The sequence below is a fragment of the Phycodurus eques genome, chromosome 15 (genome assembly GCF_024500275.1).
Source record: "Phycodurus eques isolate BA_2022a chromosome 15, UOR_Pequ_1.1, whole genome shotgun sequence".
Taxonomy (NCBI): domain Eukaryota; kingdom Metazoa; phylum Chordata; class Actinopteri; order Syngnathiformes; family Syngnathidae; genus Phycodurus; species Phycodurus eques.
Genome location: NC_084539.1, coordinates 23,771,482 through 23,789,544, shown reverse-complemented (window position 1 = coordinate 23,789,544; position 18,063 = coordinate 23,771,482). Strand labels below are relative to the sequence as shown.

Sequence of the window (18,063 nt, the reverse complement as noted above, 5' to 3'; positions counted from 1 at the left end):
GTGTTTGCACACAAGGTGTGTGTTTATGAATATGTGTGTGTGTCTGTGCACATAAGGTGTACGTGTTAGTAAAGGCGCGGCGTGTGTTTATAAGCGTGTGCGCGTCTGAGCCATCCCTATAAAGGTTGTTCACATCTTGTTGCGCGTTTGCACGAGATGTGTGTGTGCGCGCGCGCTTATCAAGTTAACTGTAAGTGTTCTTTCCCCGAGTTGTGTCACGGCGCAGCAGGAAGCGCCCATATTTGGTCACCCGGGTGCACCGGGGGCGTGGCCCGAGTCATCTTTATAACGGAGCGGAACCTCGGCAAAGTCATTTTCAAGGAAAACATGCAGGAAGTCGCCAAGCGGGCGGTGCTGGTGTCTGTGGCCAACTTTGAGCTGGGTGTACCGTTGGGGGCTCGGCACGGAGCCAAGGAGGACACCAGGAGACTTCACCGAGTCCTCAGCAAACTCGACTTCCAGGTGGACATCCACCAGGACCTCAACAGCCACGAGATTTACCGGCTCTTCCGAAAAGGTCGCGCACCCTTACACGACCTTACGTCATTGTATGTGACATCAACATCGTAAATATAGTACACAGTAGTCCACATAGTAGCGTATACTACATGCAGTGCACTAATTTGGTTACACTTTGCACACTGTCATACGAAATATAAAGTATAGTACAGTTTGTGCGCTATATTTTAACACATTACATTCTAGTACTGTCCATTACACTGCATAACATTGTTACACTATGTGACTGCAATACCGGATATATATTACATGATAGAACACTAACACAAACACAATAGAGTGCATTACATTGTAGTTCATTGCAATACGTTGTGAGCTACACTCCATCACAGTACATGAAACTACAGTACACGACAATAGAGTACATTATAGTACCTGCACTACATTGTAGTACACTAACACAGCATCATGGTTCTGTACATTAAACTGCATAATATGAATAGACTAGGTAATAGTACTGTATATTACAACAAAAACATATAACTGCTTTACAGGATTGTCTATTGCATCCTACATGAAAACAGCGGACAGCATCGTACATTAAACTACATTACAGTATTGTGTGCTACATTACATTATAGCACTATATTACACCGCATCATGTTACACTAAATAACTACATTATGCTGTATAACATTAGAGTACACTACATTATTCTGCATTATAATACATTACAGTACACTACATTAAAGTACATTGACCTACATAACATCTCGTTATATTACACTACATTTTGTACACGTCATGAAATTAATGTACGTTATTTTAATTAACATCGACTACATTGCGCTACGTGATAGTACCTTTCGTAATAGTAAACTGCACTACTTGTTACGTAAGGGAGGACTTGACTTCTTATCACCTATTACTAATGGAACTTTGTCAGTGCCATGTGACCACCTGCACCAATCAAATGTGAAACGTGCGTGCGTGCGCAGAGAGCCGTCGCCCGGCGTCCGAGTGTTTCCTGGCCGTGCTGTCGTCTCACGGCGGCGACGGCTGTGTGCTGGGTGCGGACGGCGCCCCCGTGTGGCTGTCGCGGGTGTTCGCCTACTTCGACCGCGCCGACATGGAGCGCATGGCCAAAGTGTTCCTCATCCAGGTGAGACGCCGGCGAATGTGACCGGGATCCGGTCACGTGATCTCCGCGTAACGAAGGTGCGCCATCCCTCAGGCGTGTCGCGGCGACGCCACGGACGACGGCGTCGCCGCGGATACCGTGGATTCGTGCGGCGAGCGGGACGAAGGCGGAGCCTCTCACGACGTGTCCGTGCCCGTGCCCGTCAACTCGGCCGTCATGTACGCCACCGTCGCAGGTAAATGAAATTGGCTTCATTTATTCCCGACAGTCTTTTCGCTTCTCTTGGCTGCACTGCTTCCGGTGCATGAATGTCAATTTATCCATCCATCCGTTTTCTGAGCCGCTTCTCCTCACTAGGGTCGCGGAATGTCAATTTATCTATGATTCAGATTTCAGTTGCCACGTCCATGGAATCTGCAGCGGGACTGTTTCGAAAGTGAATTGAGAAACGCATTCTACATGTTTGAAGATAATTGCTGATAACTATGTAGTAGTGAATAGCGGAAACACAAAGTACAACTTGACAGCCAGCAGGTGGACAGGGATTTCGGGATAACGCGGCCACTTTAAAGCGCCTCGTTGTCCGCCCTGAGTGCGTACACGTCGCGGAGAGAAAGACGGAAGCGCAAGGAAGGTTTTTTTTCTTTTTTTTTTTTCGTCCTGGCAGCCAGCATGAGGAAAGGGGCTTTGGGCCGGCGTGGCCACTTAAGAGCGCCTCGTTGTTGGCCGTGAGTGCAGAGAAAGCTGGAAGAGCAAGTAAGCCAGAATTGTATTTATTTATTTTTAAGTCCAACGTGACGGCCAGCTTGTGGAAAGGGGCTTTGCGCTTGCATGAGCGTTTTAGAGTGCTTCGTGGTGGTTCCCTGCCAAATTGAAATTGTATTTTTATTTTAGGCTACGTGGCATTCATGCACCGCAAGGGCTCGGTGTTCCTGCAGACCTTCTGCTCCCTGCTGGAGGATGAGGACCACACGGGCATGGAGCTGATGCGCCTGATGACCCGCCTGTCGCACCGCGTGGCCTTCACCTTCCGGGCCAAAGGTCGCGAGTTCGGCGGCAAGAAGGAGATGCCGTGCCTCCTCAGCCGCATGACCCGTGACGTCTTCCCCTTCGCCAAAGGTCCGGCGCCGGCGCCGGCTGTCACCTTCGTGGCCCGTGATGTCACCAAGAAGCGCCCGGCGTCCATCGGCTAAACTTTTTTTTAATTATTTATGACTTCTACAACCAGAAGGAGTCGCAATGAATGAATCATGATCCACAAACAGTTTCATTCTTTACATTCTATTGAATTATGTTATACTGCATGTTTTTGAAGAACATTATTATTTTTTTTTTTAGGAGGAGGAGGGTGGAACAGATTAATGGCATTTGCATTAATGTCAATGATGATTTGGGATAAATGTCTCGAGTTAGGAGCGTGGCCACGGAACAAATTCAACTTGTACGTCAAGGCAGAGCTGTACATGTCAGGCAAAAGCAGCCATTTTTCTGTATGTTGGATACATTTGACCCGAGGTAGGGGCTTCAAAACTGCAAATATTTGCAGCTTGTCGGCTCGTTTTGTGGGGTTAAATTGTTGAATATTTATTCAGGGCTGTTTATGTATACGTTTTAGAAGGACATTTCTTCCCAAGATGAAGCACTTCATTTTTACACTACCTGTAAGGAGAAAATATAAAATGTATTAGTTGATGAAGGTAAATGCTTGGGGTGGCATGTCATTATATAAGGTGGTTTGGTGCCAGGAGAACTACAGCAAATACCAGAAAGGCAAAACCAGTTTGTCTTGAATATTTCAATAATGTTGGGTTTTTTTTTGTTTTGTTTTTTGTGAGCAAAGTTGGAAAATTATTAAAATCTGAAAATGTGTGGTGACTTGAATGCAAGTTCTCCCAGCGTGCGAGAAGGAAGTGGAGCATTCTTGCTAAAAAAAAAAAAAAAAAAAGGGTCCTGACGTGCTGATGGCGTGAAGTGAGCAGGGAGTGGGGGAGTTCCTCAAGGCTCCTGTGTATCCCCCCACATTCTTCAATTCGACAAGATGCTCCATTTTCATTTTTGTAGCACACATTTAGCTTCACATTTACTGGAATCAAACTGTTTTGTGTTATCCGTTTTTGTTGTGACCCTTAAAATAAATACAGTAGGGACCCCCTACAAGTGGATTGACCTATTTGCTGGTTTCTGCATTTCTTTTTTTTCTATTTTCTTTCCTTTTTTGGGGGGCAGCCAACCCTGGAAACGCTATTGGCGGTATATCCCCCGCTTAGATAATAATTTTGGGTTTTCAAAAATATATATTTCATATACATATATAAATATATTTAGATAGATATCCATCCATCCATTTTCTTTTACCGCTTATCCTAACGAGGGTCGTGGGCTGTTGGAGCCTTCTTCTTCTTCTTCTCCTCCTTTGGGCTTGTCCCTTTAGGGGTCGCCGCAGCGCGTCCTCCTTTTCCATGTCAGCCTATCTCCTGCATCCTCCTCTCCAACACCGACTGCCATCATGTCTTCCTTCACGACATCCATCAACCTTGTCTTTGGTCTTCCTCTAGCTCTCTTGCCCGGCAGCTCCATCCTCATCATCCTTCTACCAATATACTCACTCTCTCTCCTCTGGACGTGTCCAAACCATCCAAGTCTGCTCTCTCTAACTTTGTCTTCAAAACATCGAACCTCGGCCGTCCCTCTGATGAGCTCGTTTCTAATTTGATCCAACCTGGTCACTCCGAGAGGGAACCTCAACATCTTCATTTCCGCCACCTCCAGCTCTGCTTCCTGTTGTCTCTTCAGTGTTGCTGGAGCCTATCCCAGCTATATTTTAAAATATATATAAATATTTTTTTTCCAATGCCATTATAATGGGCGTCAATTATTTGCCGTCGGGACCGGTCCCTATCCCGTGCGAAAAGCAGTGGTCCACTGTAATAAAAAAAACAAAAAACTGCTGAGAAGCTTCAGGGGGAGGAATCCAAACAGGTGACTGTGCGCGTGTACGATGTCGCGTTCAATAATTGGCGGTCAAATATTCTTACGTTTGAATAACTGCAAACGCGTTTTTTACTCATGTTAGAGCGGGTAAAAAGTCGCTACTTGAACAACAAGGACTTCACCCCTCCAAAAAACAAGAAACAAACCTAATAACTACAAAAATGCAGGGACAATCACCATTTCGATCGACGATGACAAGTTCGGGCGTCACAGTTTTCAGGGCCTGTTTGGTCAGTGAACGCAGCTCGGTCCCGGACTGTCGGGTGACGTCATCAACACGCGACGCCTCGCTGTGTAGGAATAATAAAAATGTGACGGAGGTTGTGCAATTTATGAGCGAAGAGGACGCTTTATGAACTCCAAAGTTCGTTTTTAATCATTTTATTTGCATTTAGCTCACGTCGAAGTGGAAGAAAACATTTTAATGTAAAATGCCTCGCCACGGCCGGAAAAATGGGATCCCAGACAGGTGACAAAACTTGAACGTAAACAAGTGGCGCTCGTTAAGCTAAGCTAAAGTTTGGATTTGAACCGATCACTATAAGCCGCTCAATTTCCCAATAATATAAAAATAGCTATAGTATTTCTTCTATTCAAAACTGTAGTCAAACACCTTTTTTTCTTTTTTCTTTCTTTCTTTTTTTTTTTTTTTTAAATAACCAACCTCGAGACTTATTTCTCTTCTCCCACAGTTCTAAAAAATTCTGGAATTTTTTTCCCCTTATACGATCAGTTAGATAATGTCTTACTCACCAATAATCAGTATTTATTTAGAAGCACCTAATCAGCATCACAAGCTCAAATTGTATTGGTAGAAGAAACCGCAAGTACCATGGATAAAAACAAATATGCTGTTGGGTTATTCATTGATCTAAAGAAAGCCTTTGATACATTAAGGCTTGAACTATTAATCAATAAATTTGAACAGTATGGAATTAGAGTGGTTGAAGAGTTACTTAAGAAACAGGAAGCAGTTTGTAAAAATGGATGAATATGAATCAGTATGCTTTGACATTGTGAGTAGGGTTGCACAGGGGTCGGTGCTGGGTCCTTTGTTATTCATCATGTAGAGTGGGTACGAGAAGTATTCAGACCCCATTAATTTTTTCACTCGTCATATTGCAGCCATTTGCTAAAATCATTTAAGTTCATTTTTTCCCCTCATTATTGTACACACAGCACCCCAATTGACAGAAAAAAATGGAATAGTTGACATTTTTGCAGATTTGTTAAAAAATAAAAATATCACACAGCCATAAATATGCAGACCCTTTGCTCAGTATTTAGTCGAAGCACCCTTTTGCGCTAATATACCCATAAGTCTTTTAGGGAATGATGTAACAAGTTTTTCACACCTGGATTTGGGGATCCTCTGCCATTCCTCCTTGCAGATTCTCTCCAGGTCTGTCAGGTTGGAGGGTGAACGTTGGCGGACAGCCATTTTTTGGGATTTTTGGGTCTCTCTCCAGAGATGCTCAATTGGGTTTAAGTCAGGGCTCTGAGTCACTGAGTTCTTCTGAAGCCACTATTTTGTTATTTTAGCTGTGTGCTTAGGGTCATTGTCTTGTTGGAAGGTGAACCTCTGGCCCAGTCTGAGGTCCTGAGCGCTCTGGAGAAGGTTTTCGTCCAGGATATCCCTGTACTTGGCCGCATTCGTCTTTCCTGATTGAAACCAGTCGTCCTGTCCTTGCATCGGAAAAACACCCCCACAGCATGATGCTGCCACCACCGTGCTTCACTGTTGGGACTGCATTGGACAGGTGATGAGCAGTGCCTGGTTTTCTCCACACATACCGCTTAGAATTCGGGTCAAAAAGTTCGATCTTGGTCTCATCAGACCAGAGAATCTTATTTCTCACCATCTTGGAGTCCTTCAGGTGTTTTTTTAGCAAACTCCATGCGAGCTTCCATGTGTCTTGCACTGACGAGAGGCTTCCGTCGGGCCACTCTGCCATAAAGCCCCGACTGGTGGAGGGCTGCATTGATGGTTGACTTTCTTGAACTTTCTCCCATCCCCCGACTGCATCTCCGGAGCTCAGCCACAGTGATCTTTGGGTTCTTATTGACCTCTCTCACCAAGGCTCTTCTCCCCCAATTGCTCAGTTCGGCCGGACGGCCAGCTCTAGGAAGGCTTCTGGTCGTTCCAAACGGCTTCCGTTTCAGGATTACGGAGGCCACTGTGCACTTAGGAACCTTAAGTGCAGCCGAAATGTTTGTGTAACCTTGGCCAGATCCGTACCTTGCCACAATTCTGTCTCTGAGCTCGTCAGGCAGTTCCTTTGACCTCATGATTGTCATTTGCTCTGACATGAACTGTGAGCTGTAAGGTCTTCTATAGATAGACAGGTGTGTGGCTTTCCTAATCAAGTCCAATCAGTATAATCAAACACAGCTGGACTCCAATGAAGGTGGAGAACCATCTCAAGGATGAGCAGAAGAAATGGACAGCACCCGAGTTCAATAGATGAGTGTCACAGCAAAGGGTCTGAATACAGGAAGTCCTCGATTTACGAACGAGTTCCGTTCCTACGCTGGCGACGTAACACGATTTTCCGCGTAAGTCGGATTTCACCGCTAAAGTCGAAATCTGCGGCGAAATACTTCCGTTGCGGGTATTGTCGCACGCGATTGTGACAGCAAGCTCAGTGTGTGTGGGCGTGCGCGTCGACGTGTGAGTGAGACGGGACTGCGAAGGAGGAAGAAGTGCGCGCCGGTGCGAGTGCGTACAGTGGCAAGTGTAGTGACGGCGACCGGGGAAGAGTAGCGATTAGCGGAGGACCCGTCGACGTCGAATGCGCGGAGGAGCTAATAAAGCCATTGAAGCAGCAAATCGGCGCTTCGTGCCTTTATTGTTGCCGCCGCCCAGCTCAGCTGCGCAACGAGAGAAGGGAGTTCACCCCTGCGTCTCCCGACCACGGTCAGGTGACCGTCGCGGGAAAGGTTAACACTTCGTGTAAAGAAACTAAAATACATTAAAATAACAAAATAAGATGCTGTACTTACCATTACTGCTGAGAGTGTGAAAAAAGCAAAGATACTCCCGGCGCACAAACACAGGCAAGCGCTATGCGCTAGCCAAGCAGAAACACTATGGTGCCGGGACAAAATGGCGGACGAGGCACGGGCGTCGTAACGTCGCAACGTCGTAGGTCGAGGACGTCTCAAATTTCAGTTTTTCTTTTTTAATAAATCAGAAAATATTTCAACGATTCCGTTTTTTTCGGTTAATATGGGGTGCTGTGTGAACATTAATGAGGACCAAAAAAAACTTCAATGATTTTAGCAAGTGGCTGCAATATAACAAAAAGTGAAAAATTGAAGGGGGTCTGAATACTTTCCGTCCCCACTGCACCTCAATGGCATATGAAAGACATCACAGTTAGTGACTTTGTGGCCATGGGAAGAAACGCCGATTACGCACGCGGCGGCCATTTTCTGTCCGATTGTTGTTCTGCCACTGTGCCTGTTGAGCCGGGAAGGGCCAAAATAAAAATCACCTCCACTTTTAGTATTTTCATTGAATGATGCTTAAGATTTTATTTTATTTTTTTTACACTTTTCCACAATACAATCTTCAGGTAAAAAAGCACGAGATGTTGATGTGACGCGATTTGAAGATGCCGTATTTGTTCATATTTGAATGCGAATCGACCACAAAGGTAAATTCCCAAAACGTCTTGAAATGTGCGAATTATACATTGACTGAAAAAAGGTCTTGATAGGCCGAATAATGTTGCTAAAAATGATCTTGGTGTCAAGGCCGCTGGGGCTGGGGGGTCACAAAAGGCTCATGAAGATTTGTAAACAAAATGCGTCCATGAATGATATGAAAACGCTGCTGAGTTCCGTATTCGTCAAGATACGGCAATTATTTGAAGGGCTTTCCGAGCCCTTTGCGATAGAAGGAGTTTCTTTGCAAACGGAGGAAGTTGACATTTTTCGACACTTGAATTCCTGCTGAAAACAGACACACGTTCTAACGCGGACTACTGAACTACAAATTTTAAGCGAGTCTACTCTTCGTTTTGTTAGTTTTGGTACGTGCGTTGTGACTGAAGACAAGCGATTCCAATGGGTTGACGATGTGGGGAGTTCATTTCAATTTCAACATTTCAATTGAATTCGGGGGGGAAATCGAGTTCACATATGAGTAAATTGAGTTACGAGCTTGGTCGTGGAAAAAATGACACTCGTAAATCAAGGTATTGAACTCTCAGCTTTGCACGTGTCGCTCGGTGCGCCGCTCCCTTTTTTTTTTTTTTTTTTTCCTTATTGAAAAATAAGAATAAAAAAATAAGGCGCTCATCATTTATGATTTTGTCAGTTTGAGACCACCTGACCTGAGCTGTGCGTGCGTGTGTGTGTTCAGGTGGCTGGATTACCAAGCGGTGGGCAAGCGACTCCACGGGACTCGTTTTGTGGCCTTCAAGGTTCCCCTCAATCAGGTGAGCGCCTCGGCGTCTGCCGCGACGCCTTCGCGGCCCGTGGGAAACGCCGACGCCTAACCCGCCGTCCCGGTCAGTCTCTCAACCGACAGCTGACGCCCTCTCAGACGTTCGGACCGTGGGAACTGCTGAACGCCGTCCGCCGAGACGGCCAAGAACTGGGTCTCGTCGTGGACCTGACCTTCACCACGCGTTACTACCGGCCGCAGGTACCAGCCGGCGCCGCTCGCTCTTTGCGGGGAAGTTAAACTGCGGAGGTTTTGAAAGATTCCAAATTGGACCAATTGGAAACATGCCGTCGTTGCTCACTCATAGTTTCCGCAAAGTTAGCATGGGAAGTTGAGGAGTTATGCGGTCTTAGTGGTCCATATTTCACTGACAAGTCAATTGGATGCATATTTTGCTGAAGAAAATGAAACCTGCAGTCATTTCCAATAATATCAATGCATTTTGACGCAATTGTTAAGTAACGAAGGGCCTTTGGAGCGCCAAAACGGACGCTGCCTCTGTGTCTCGGTGTGACGTCATTGGCAGGCCTGCAGACCAGATTCACTGCGTAGCTGCTGTGGAAGAAGGAATGGATGATACTGGAAAGTGGAAGTCATTAGTCATATTTTATTTATTGTCGCAGTGGGCTGAAACACAGTATGCGCCACCAGAAACTGAACTTGAATTGTTTATATTCAGAGTCCGAATCATTTTTATTTGCCAAGTATGTAATAAACACACAAGGAATCTGTCTCCGGTCGTCGGAGCCGCTCGAGTACGACAACAGATTAGTTGAGACGAAATGTGATGTTTACGCTAGGCTTTACACGATCGGGATTTTTGGGGCCGATCAGCGAGTTTAAAAAAAACTGCCGCCAACTGAAGTTCAATGAACTTGAAAGTGAAAGTAAGATTATTTGATCATCTATATTTTCCCATTCAGTTTGATCTATTCAGATTCAATTTCAAATGAGCTGTGACACATCAAGCGATGGGAGATACACGGATGTGCTCTTCGGCCAATCGGCACCTTGGCTTTTGAGCACGTGACATTGGGCCTTTTCAACCTTTATACCAGCTTTCTTTCAACTTTGTGGAATGTGTCTTCGGGTCAGGGAAAGGTGAAAAGGTGCTTCCTGTCCAACATACAGTAGGAAAGGACAGCGTATTCGAGGAACATATCACAGCGAAGTAACGAGTACATCTGGATTCTGAGTTGTTGTTTTTGATTTTTGATATTTTTTAACATGTCGTCATCCGCGCATTGAACTCCAGGCCCGCTGTTAATGAAAGAAAAGCCTCCAGTGGTCACAGAACTAACTGGAATCTGACAAAAGTAAGAATCAATAAAAATGTCACGAAATGTACTAAATGGAATGTTCTTGATTGTTTGACTTGCGATTTTATGATGCCGACCGAAAAAAATCACATTAATTCGTTCAAAGTTTCCTGTAAATTTCCACGGCAAGTTAAGCGGGGGACCTTTTAAAGTATTCTAAAGTGGAAACAGTCCATGGAAATGAATGGGAATTAACTGGGTAATTCAAGAGCTTTCTAAGTTTCCGGAGAGTTTCCATGTGACGAGTCGCAACGCAAAAACTCGTAAATCGGGGCAATAAGTTCCCTTTTGTAAATTCCCGGCGTATTCCCCTCAGTTCCCGTAATTTTGCCACCCGACACAGGACCTTCCGGTGTCGCTAGGCTACGTCAAGGTCTTGACCAAGGGTCACGTGGTCCCCGCCGACGACGCCATCTTCGCCTTCAAGCGAGCCGTACGCCGATTCCTGCGTGACAACGCCGACAACGGTGAGTGTGTTTGGTGGATATTTGACAGCACGATGTTCAATGGAACCATCTCATTTGTGTTAACCAAAGTCCGCTAGCTTCATGCTGACATGTAATGCGAAACGCCTTAGAGTGGCTAACAGAAATTAGCTTTGATGTTCCGGTAGCTCTTGTTGTGAGGCTCCGCCAGACGTAAATCTGACATAAGGAAGGTTTTATTGATATAGCACTTTCAAAACACAGTTACAAAGTGCCTCACAAACACACAAACCGGTTGGTTAGAATAGACAAACGTGGATAAAGCAGACAAGGAGCCAAGCATGCAACCAAGAAAATCAACTACAATAAAATAGAAGCAATAAAAAATGGGCGTAGGAAGAAAAGGGACGCGAACCATATGAATGAATTTTTAGGCGTTGTTTGAAACAGTCCAAGGATTCGGCAGATCTAACAAATTGTGGAAGATGGTTCCACAGAGTTGGTGCTTAGAATCAGCTTTTGAGACTCTTGGCAGTGGATTTATTGTTCTGGAGAAGTGGGCCACTGAACGGAGTAGCAGCAGTGACAAAGATTTCAGGACCAATTAAAAAAAAAAAAAAAAAGTTTTTATCAGGGTTCAGATGAAGAAGAACACGAAGGAGACGTGGAAAGTGGCTTCCTAGGCAGAAAGAGAAGAGGAAAGCACAGAACGGGAGATAGGCTAATATGGAAAAGGATGACACGCTGTGGACCCCTGACCGGACAAGCCGTACGAAAAAGAAGGTCAAGAGAACTTTGATCTATCCATCCTTTGGTGGCGGCAAGACACTCATGGAGGGCGGCAAGTCGGTTAAAGTTATTGGGTTTGGCAGAAAAATAGATCTGGGTATCGTCAAGATAGCAATGGTATGATATTTCCTGAAAGCGGCTGAACAACTGATCAAGAGGAAGTCTGTACAATGACAATAATGTCGGACCAAGGACGGAGCCCTGAGGGACTCGGCGGTGGAGTTTAACGAGGATTTTGGATCGAAACCGAAGTCTGGAGATACAGTAGTTATTGAATCCTCTAACTGGGTTGGCTTAAGAGGGGGCTTTTTATGGAGAGGCTTGACACTGGCGGTTCAAAAACAGTCTGGTACAGTGCCAGGAGAGAAAGAATACGTAATAATACTGAGTAGGGAGGGGCTTAATACAGGTAGGACAGATCTGAGAAAGTTGATTGGGTGCAAGTCCCATGGACTAGAGGAGGGATACATTTGGGCTACGGTGTTAAGGAGGCGCTGAAGGGTAATCGAGGAAAATTGGGTCAATAGTTCAGGACGGGAAGGAGCGGGTAGGAGATGTCGCGGGAGTGGAATGAGATGTGACCCCCTCCATTTTGCCGACAAAGAAGGATAGGAAGCCATCGCAATCTGGAGAAGGTGAAGCAGGAATGGCAGGAGGAGGCGGAGTTGACCTGGGGTCATTGCTGTTACTGTTGAGTCAATCAGAGAAGTAAGTTGAGTTGAAGCAGTAAATCCTTCACATGCAAGTCATGGGATTCGAGCCTGTGTTCTCCCCCCCCCCCCCCCCAAATTTGCGTTCTGCACTCCTATATTTCCTTCTTTGTTTTCAAATATTTCCGAGAGTCCAAGTGCTTGTATTAGTTAACTGCGACAAATCTGGAAACGAGGAGCCAAAGAGTCGAGGGCTGACGCATACACAGGAAGTCTTTCAATCAATTCAAGATCCCCGTTTTCAAATTTTGATAACCTTTGATTTCTCTTTATCGGGTTTGCGAGATCACTTGGGTCGCGAATGCCGAGAATGTCCTTTTTCAAGATATTCCAGTCGGTCTTTTTCGCTCGGCAGTCGAGACGGCCGTTTCTCGTTGATATGCGACGTGGAAATAGCTTTGCTCGAATTGGATCGCTCGTTTCTCGATTCGCTCTGATTGGCCGTTGGCGAAATCTCTGCGGCCAAGCGTTCATAGCGACCTCGCGTTCGGATCATTCGATGACGTCATCGTGAAGCAGAATTCACCAAGCGTGGGATTGTTGGCTCGCTTCATCGTAACCGGCACGTGGCGTTCATCTCCCGACAACGACCGCAAGTTTCGCTATTTAATCCAGTTACATTCAACTTTCTAAATGTCGATTTTATAACTTGAACTGAACTCATTGTCGTGGTTTGTTTGTAAATACATGAAATATGTTTGAAGGTAAGTGCTGAAAACGCAAAAAGGAGGGCTGACAAGATTACTCGACTAGTCATAACTACATCACCGATCAAGATCAGCGATAATTAATAGTCGACGCGGTTGTTGTTTTCTTTTTAAGCTTTGTACCTTCTCACCCTTCCTCCTGCTTGCTCAGCTGCGGTGGGCCTCCGTGACGCACGTGCCCGGTAGCCGTCGTCCGAGTCCCGGGAGAACCGCGGCTAACCGGCATTAGTGTTAGCGATGGAGCGCTAAAGTTTGAATTATTCACAGATGTCGGCTAAAGCGGCAGGAAGCGTTTTGGGGTTGAGACGACATGAATGATTGAGAGGTCAAACGTCAATCGAGAGCATGAGCACGGTTAAGAGAGGCGCCGCTCAGGTGCTGCACGAGCTTCCAGCAATTGCAGAAGCTTGAGAATTGCCAGCAAAAGATTTGGATGGATATTTCGTACGGGCGTCACCCGTTGTCAACGTTTGCGTTGCAGACAAGCTGATCGGCGTCCACTGCACGCACGGACTCAACCGGACGGGCTACATGATCTGCAGGTGCGTGCGTGCGTGCGCGTCACACGCGGGCGTGGCCGGCCCACACTTACTGTGCGTGCGTGTGTGCGCGTGTGCGTGTCAGGTACCTGATCGATGTGGATGGGACGGATCCCACGGAGGCCATCAAATGTGAGTGGCGTCTCTCACACGCAAACACACAAACACGGAGACCAACACGCACGCGTTGTATGTTTGCGAGCGACATGAGGCGTAACGATTCGCTTGAACGACGTTTCGCTTCGTATCGCCATCGGCGGCATTTAAAGACGATATCGGTTCATTTCGAAGGATCCGAAACGATTCGGTGGCTGGAAATCGATTCGGTAAGTTTTTCGCCCAACTTCAAGCGGGGTGACTGTGAAATGAAGACCTGCCAACCACAAAGTGCAGGTGACGTGTCTTGGGAGGGAATCGGGTAGAAAGGAATCAATAACAAAATCGGCAACAATTCATGGCAAATTCATTCCCGTTTGATTTGACTAAAATACAATAAACACTTCGGGTCGAATCCGCAGGAGGTTAACCTTTTCTCTCTTTCGTTTTCTGTAGTCCCTTCATTTTCAATAAAAGAACAGCAAGTGCAAGAGACATTTCAACAGTGCTGCTACTTCTCCTTTGGTTTTTCAACATAACAATAATATATCATCAAAAAGAAATTCTTCAGGCTGCAACTTCTGCTGTTGTTTTTCCAACATAGAAAGTACTGTAATATGAGTATGAAAAACCAAAGCCTCGCCCGACTCATGAAACTCTATCTATACAATCGGAATAACGGTAAAGACATGCGATCGTTCCCGCACTTTAACAACAACCCCAATTCCGATGAAGTTGGGACATTGTGTGAAACAGAAATCAAAACAGAATACAATGATTTGCAAATCATGTTCGACCGATATTGAATTGAATACACTGCAAAGACAAGATATTTCATGTTCAAACTCATCAACTTGATAATAGTCAATTTGATGGCTGCAACGCGTCCCAAAAAAGCTGGGACACGCTGATGTTTGCCACTGTGTACATATATATCTCCACATATATTCACGTAGAAATCAGAGAGAAATAACAGCATTTTTTTTGCTGTCTGTTATTTGGCGAATGTAAAATGGCTGCCGCATCACAGATGCCTTTTTTTCGTTCTTTTTTTTAAAGAAACGATTCTTACTGTTCGAATGATAACTGAATGATAAATTCAAATACTCAAAAGAGTCGAACGAATTGATTTCCAAAAGGAAATTCAGCGGGCCGCGTCTTTACCGTTATTGATCAAATGCCATGAAAATGAGCCCTTCCCATATAATCCAAACAGACAGCCACGTGTTGACGATATCTCGTTTTTTGCGGAAGACGCAGCGCAGCGCAACCGCGAGCGGCTCCATGATTTGCCGTTCGCCGTCTTTTCCGCCGCCAAAAAGTGACGTTTGAAGACGTCACAGGTGGGCACGCTTAATAAAGTCGCCTTTTAACGTCCTTATCATCAAAAGTAAATCCAATGCGTTATTTGCGAGTGTCGATACAATCGATTGACGTCCTTTAAATCGAGTTAGTAAGTTGCCAAGCGCACATCCGTGCCGTTGGATCGTAAGAATGAAAATAATAAAGTGGGTGTGGCACAGAAGGTAAGTGTACGCCCCGCAACCGGAGGGTCGCCGGTTCGTATCCCCGCCCGAGCGCATGTCGTCGTCGACACTTAACCCACATTGCCCGTGAATGGATGCGGGCGGAGGGGCCGTAGGCGCAGAATGGCAGCCGCGCTTCCGTCAGACTGCCCCCTGCTGGGCAGCTGTGGCTGCACAAGTATCTGAATGGTGTGTGCAATTGTAAAGTGTCTTTGAGTATCATGAGAAGGGCTTTATAAATGTCGTGAATTATTATTCATATAAATCCATACATCGATGTAGCGGGTAAATTGTCCCAACCCGAGAGCCGAATGAACACGTGCGCGTGTTTTCAGTGTTCAACTCGTGTCGCGGTCACGACATCGAGAGAAGCAACTACATCGACGACCTTCGCAGCGGACCCAGAAGAAGGTAACGCATTGTTTTTGTTTGTTGCGTGTCTGTTTGCTGGGCTGTGATTGTGTATGTGTTTGTTCAGTGTGTGCATTTGTTTTTTCTTCATGTATGTGTGTGTGTGTGTGTGTGTGTGTGTGTGTGTGTGTTTGAGCAATGAGTATGTGGATGTGTGCATTTGTTTGTTTGTGTGTGTGTGTGTGTGTATGCGCATTTCCCGCTCACGGGTGCACATGCTTTCGTCTGCCTAGCAACGAGGGCATGGACAACGAGTGTCTGCCGCCGTCGGCGCGAGGACGAGCCCACCCGAGACGCGGCGACGGTCGCCTGCCTGAAGACGGGCGTTGGAACGGCGCCTACGGGTATGGACGCCATCTTGGAGGGGGCGCGGGCATGTGACGACGTCATGCGTCACCCTCATCCACGTTTTTTCCCCTCGCAGATCTTTCCCGCCAGGAGCCGAAAGTCGACGCCCACCTGAGTGGCCCCAATATGAAGGCCCCCAACATTACTGGCCCCCGCATACCCAACCCCCCCACTATGAGCACCAACCCCCTCATAACCGCCCCCAGTATGAGCGCCCTCAGCGTTGCCAGCCCCCACTTTTGGGCAGCCTTCTTCTCTCACCGCCCACACAGCCCCCTGCCCACCTCTACGGACAGGCGTCGTCCCGTGCCGCCAGCCGGCTGGTTCGGCCCAGAAACGTTCGACAGCGGCCGCCCGCCCTCACTCGCTACTCCCCCCGTTGGGGCAATCCGCAAAGTGGTGAGGATGAGGGGTGGGGCTGAAATTTCATGTGGCATTTTTTAGTCTTCGTAGGATGGACGACGTTTTATTGAACGAGCTTCTTATTTAGCACCTCCTGGCTGGCTCGCCTTATTGAGCAAAGAGAAAATGAGGAGGCTGGCATACCTCTGCCAAGGCTAACCCGTTAACAGTTTGCTTGCGAGCTAACTCTTTCAAGTTATTAAAGCTTGATTGTGTCATGAAATGTGTGTCCCCCCCCCAGGGCTGTCCGAATGAACGTTAATAACGCAGGGCCATGGAAGAAACTGGAACGTGCTGACTTCAATTGTATTCTATATTCGTTGAATGTATTTATAGAAAGCATTCAACTGTATTGTTTCAACTAGCTGCCACTTGGTATTCGTTCTTATCACAATAAATATCAAATAAACACATTTAGAAGCAGTTCATAAGTATATAAACGTATCACTATTCTATCGACATTGACAAAAACCATGTCTCGTGCGCATAACGTTTTGAGATTTTCAAAACGTGCTGACATTTCGAGCACCAACTGCTCCCTCATATTAGCCGTCACTCGTCGGGAATCCTAAATTCTCATCAGTCCAAAGCCCCCTCCCTCTTCACTCGTCCGTGCAGTAAATAAGAACGTCTCCCGTCCTCGCTCTTATTTTAACATCAGGAAGACTGCGAGGGTGGCCGGGTGTGGACCGCGGGCCGTACTTTGCCAACATCTGCTCCGTATCACATATTTCCTTTGACTTGGCATTTATTTTTACTGTTATTTGACCTGCATTCGTTTATTGATATTTATTCGGGATGTCCCGATCAGATCACGTGATTGTCAGCTGATCGATATCGGGTGAAAAAAATCGGTTGTTTTCTTGTTCTCTTCTTTCAAAGTGACAAAATAATCCAAAGGTACAAAGATCTTGCTAAACATTTATATTAAACAATGTAACTGTTTGGGGTATTTTTAGTACCGGTATAAGTGACACGCAGACTGTGTGTTTGTGTGTGTGTGTGTGTGTGTGTGTGCATGCATGACACACACAGACAAAAAGTCTCTGCCCTCCTTGAGTGTGCTTGAAACTGTTTAATGACACCTCAGGTGTAGTTTACTGTTATCCATCCATTTTCTCGCGCTTATGCGAGGTCGGGTCGCGGGGGCAGTAGCTTTAGCAGGGACGCCCAGACTTCCCTCTCCCCAGCCACTTCTTTCAGCTCTTCCGCGGGGATCCCGAGGCGTTCCCGGGCCGGCCGAAAGACGTAGTCTCTCCGGCGTGTCCCGGGCCGTCCCCGGGGTCTCCTCCCGGCGGGACGTGCCCGGAACACCTCACCGGGGAGGCGTCCGGGAGGCATCCCAATCGGACGCCCCGGCCACCTCATCTGGCTCCTCTCGATGCGGAGGACCTCTGAGATCCTCCCGGACGACCGAGCTTCTCGCCCTATCTCTAAGGGAGAGCCCGGAGACCCTGCGGAGGAAACTCATTTGTATCCGGGATCTCGTTCTTTGGGTCACGACCCACAGCTCGTGACCGTAGGTGAGGGGAGGAACGGAGATGGACCGGTAAATCGTACAGTTTACTGTTAAACTAACAAAAAGAATTAGACACGTTGTATATTCCAATACAAGACACACGTTATCGTTTAAAAATTGGGGGCCAGCACGCCCGTAAGCGACCCGTCAGGAGGAGAAACGCTGCAGAGGAGGGGTGGATGGAAAAGAAACCAATGGTGGTTTTCATAATCGGGGCCTATTTTTTTT

General features: G+C 46.5%; 2 protein-coding genes across 3 annotated transcripts; both read left to right on the top strand.

The window, feature by feature from the left end:
* The first annotated feature begins 91 nt into the window (after positions 1-91).
* LOC133413648 (caspase-7-like) lies at positions 92-3,762 on the top strand. Of its 2 annotated transcripts, none has more exons than XM_061698268.1 (4): positions 92-517; positions 1,458-1,621; positions 1,694-1,835; positions 2,495-3,762. In XM_061698268.1, the coding sequence occupies exons 1-4, from the start codon at positions 157-159 to the stop codon at positions 2,791-2,793; spliced, it is 966 nt and encodes a 321-aa protein (XP_061554252.1). In that variant the 5' UTR covers positions 92-156; the 3' UTR covers positions 2,794-3,762. The 2 variants fall into 2 exon arrangements, with proteins under 2 accessions (XP_061554252.1, XP_061554253.1); XM_061698269.1 differs by lacking the exon at positions 92-517 and adding an exon at positions 2,268-2,356 and having other exon boundaries at positions 600-1,621.
* A 1,105-nt stretch (positions 3,763-4,867) lies between these two features.
* Positions 4,868-17,214, top strand: dusp11 (dual specificity phosphatase 11 (RNA/RNP complex 1-interacting)). Its single transcript, XM_061699373.1, has 9 exons — positions 4,868-5,060; positions 8,961-9,036; positions 9,114-9,245; positions 10,707-10,830; positions 13,476-13,536; positions 13,619-13,665; positions 15,491-15,566; positions 15,800-15,910; positions 15,991-17,214. The coding sequence occupies exons 1-9, from the start codon at positions 5,023-5,025 to the stop codon at positions 16,334-16,336; spliced, it is 1,011 nt and encodes a 336-aa protein (XP_061555357.1). The 5' UTR covers positions 4,868-5,022; the 3' UTR covers positions 16,337-17,214.
* The last annotated feature ends 849 nt before the right edge of the window (positions 17,215-18,063 follow it).

What these genes read in the sequence shown, in the direction of transcription:
- LOC133413648 (XM_061698268.1), top strand. Translation starts at nt 157, where the DNA reads ATGTGTGTGTGCGCGCGCGCTTATCAAGTTAACTGTAAGTGTTCTTTC. An exon ending in TTACCGGCTCTTCCGAAAAG is followed by an intron (nt 518 to 1,457) that starts GTCGCGCACCCT and finishes GTGCGTGCGCAG; the next exon opens with AGAGCCGTCGCCCGGCGTCC. An exon ending in CATGTACGCCACCGTCGCAG is followed by an intron (nt 1,836 to 2,494) that starts GTAAATGAAATT and finishes TTTTTATTTTAG; the next exon opens with GCTACGTGGCATTCATGCAC.
- dusp11 (XM_061699373.1), top strand. Translation starts at nt 5,023, where the DNA reads ATGCCTCGCCACGGCCGGAAAAATGGGATCCCAGACAG. An exon ending in ACGGGCTACATGATCTGCAG is followed by an intron (nt 13,537 to 13,618) that starts GTGCGTGCGTGC and finishes TGTGCGTGTCAG; the next exon opens with GTACCTGATCGATGTGGATG. An exon ending in CGTTGGAACGGCGCCTACGG is followed by an intron (nt 15,911 to 15,990) that starts GTATGGACGCCA and finishes TTCCCCTCGCAG; the next exon opens with ATCTTTCCCGCCAGGAGCCG.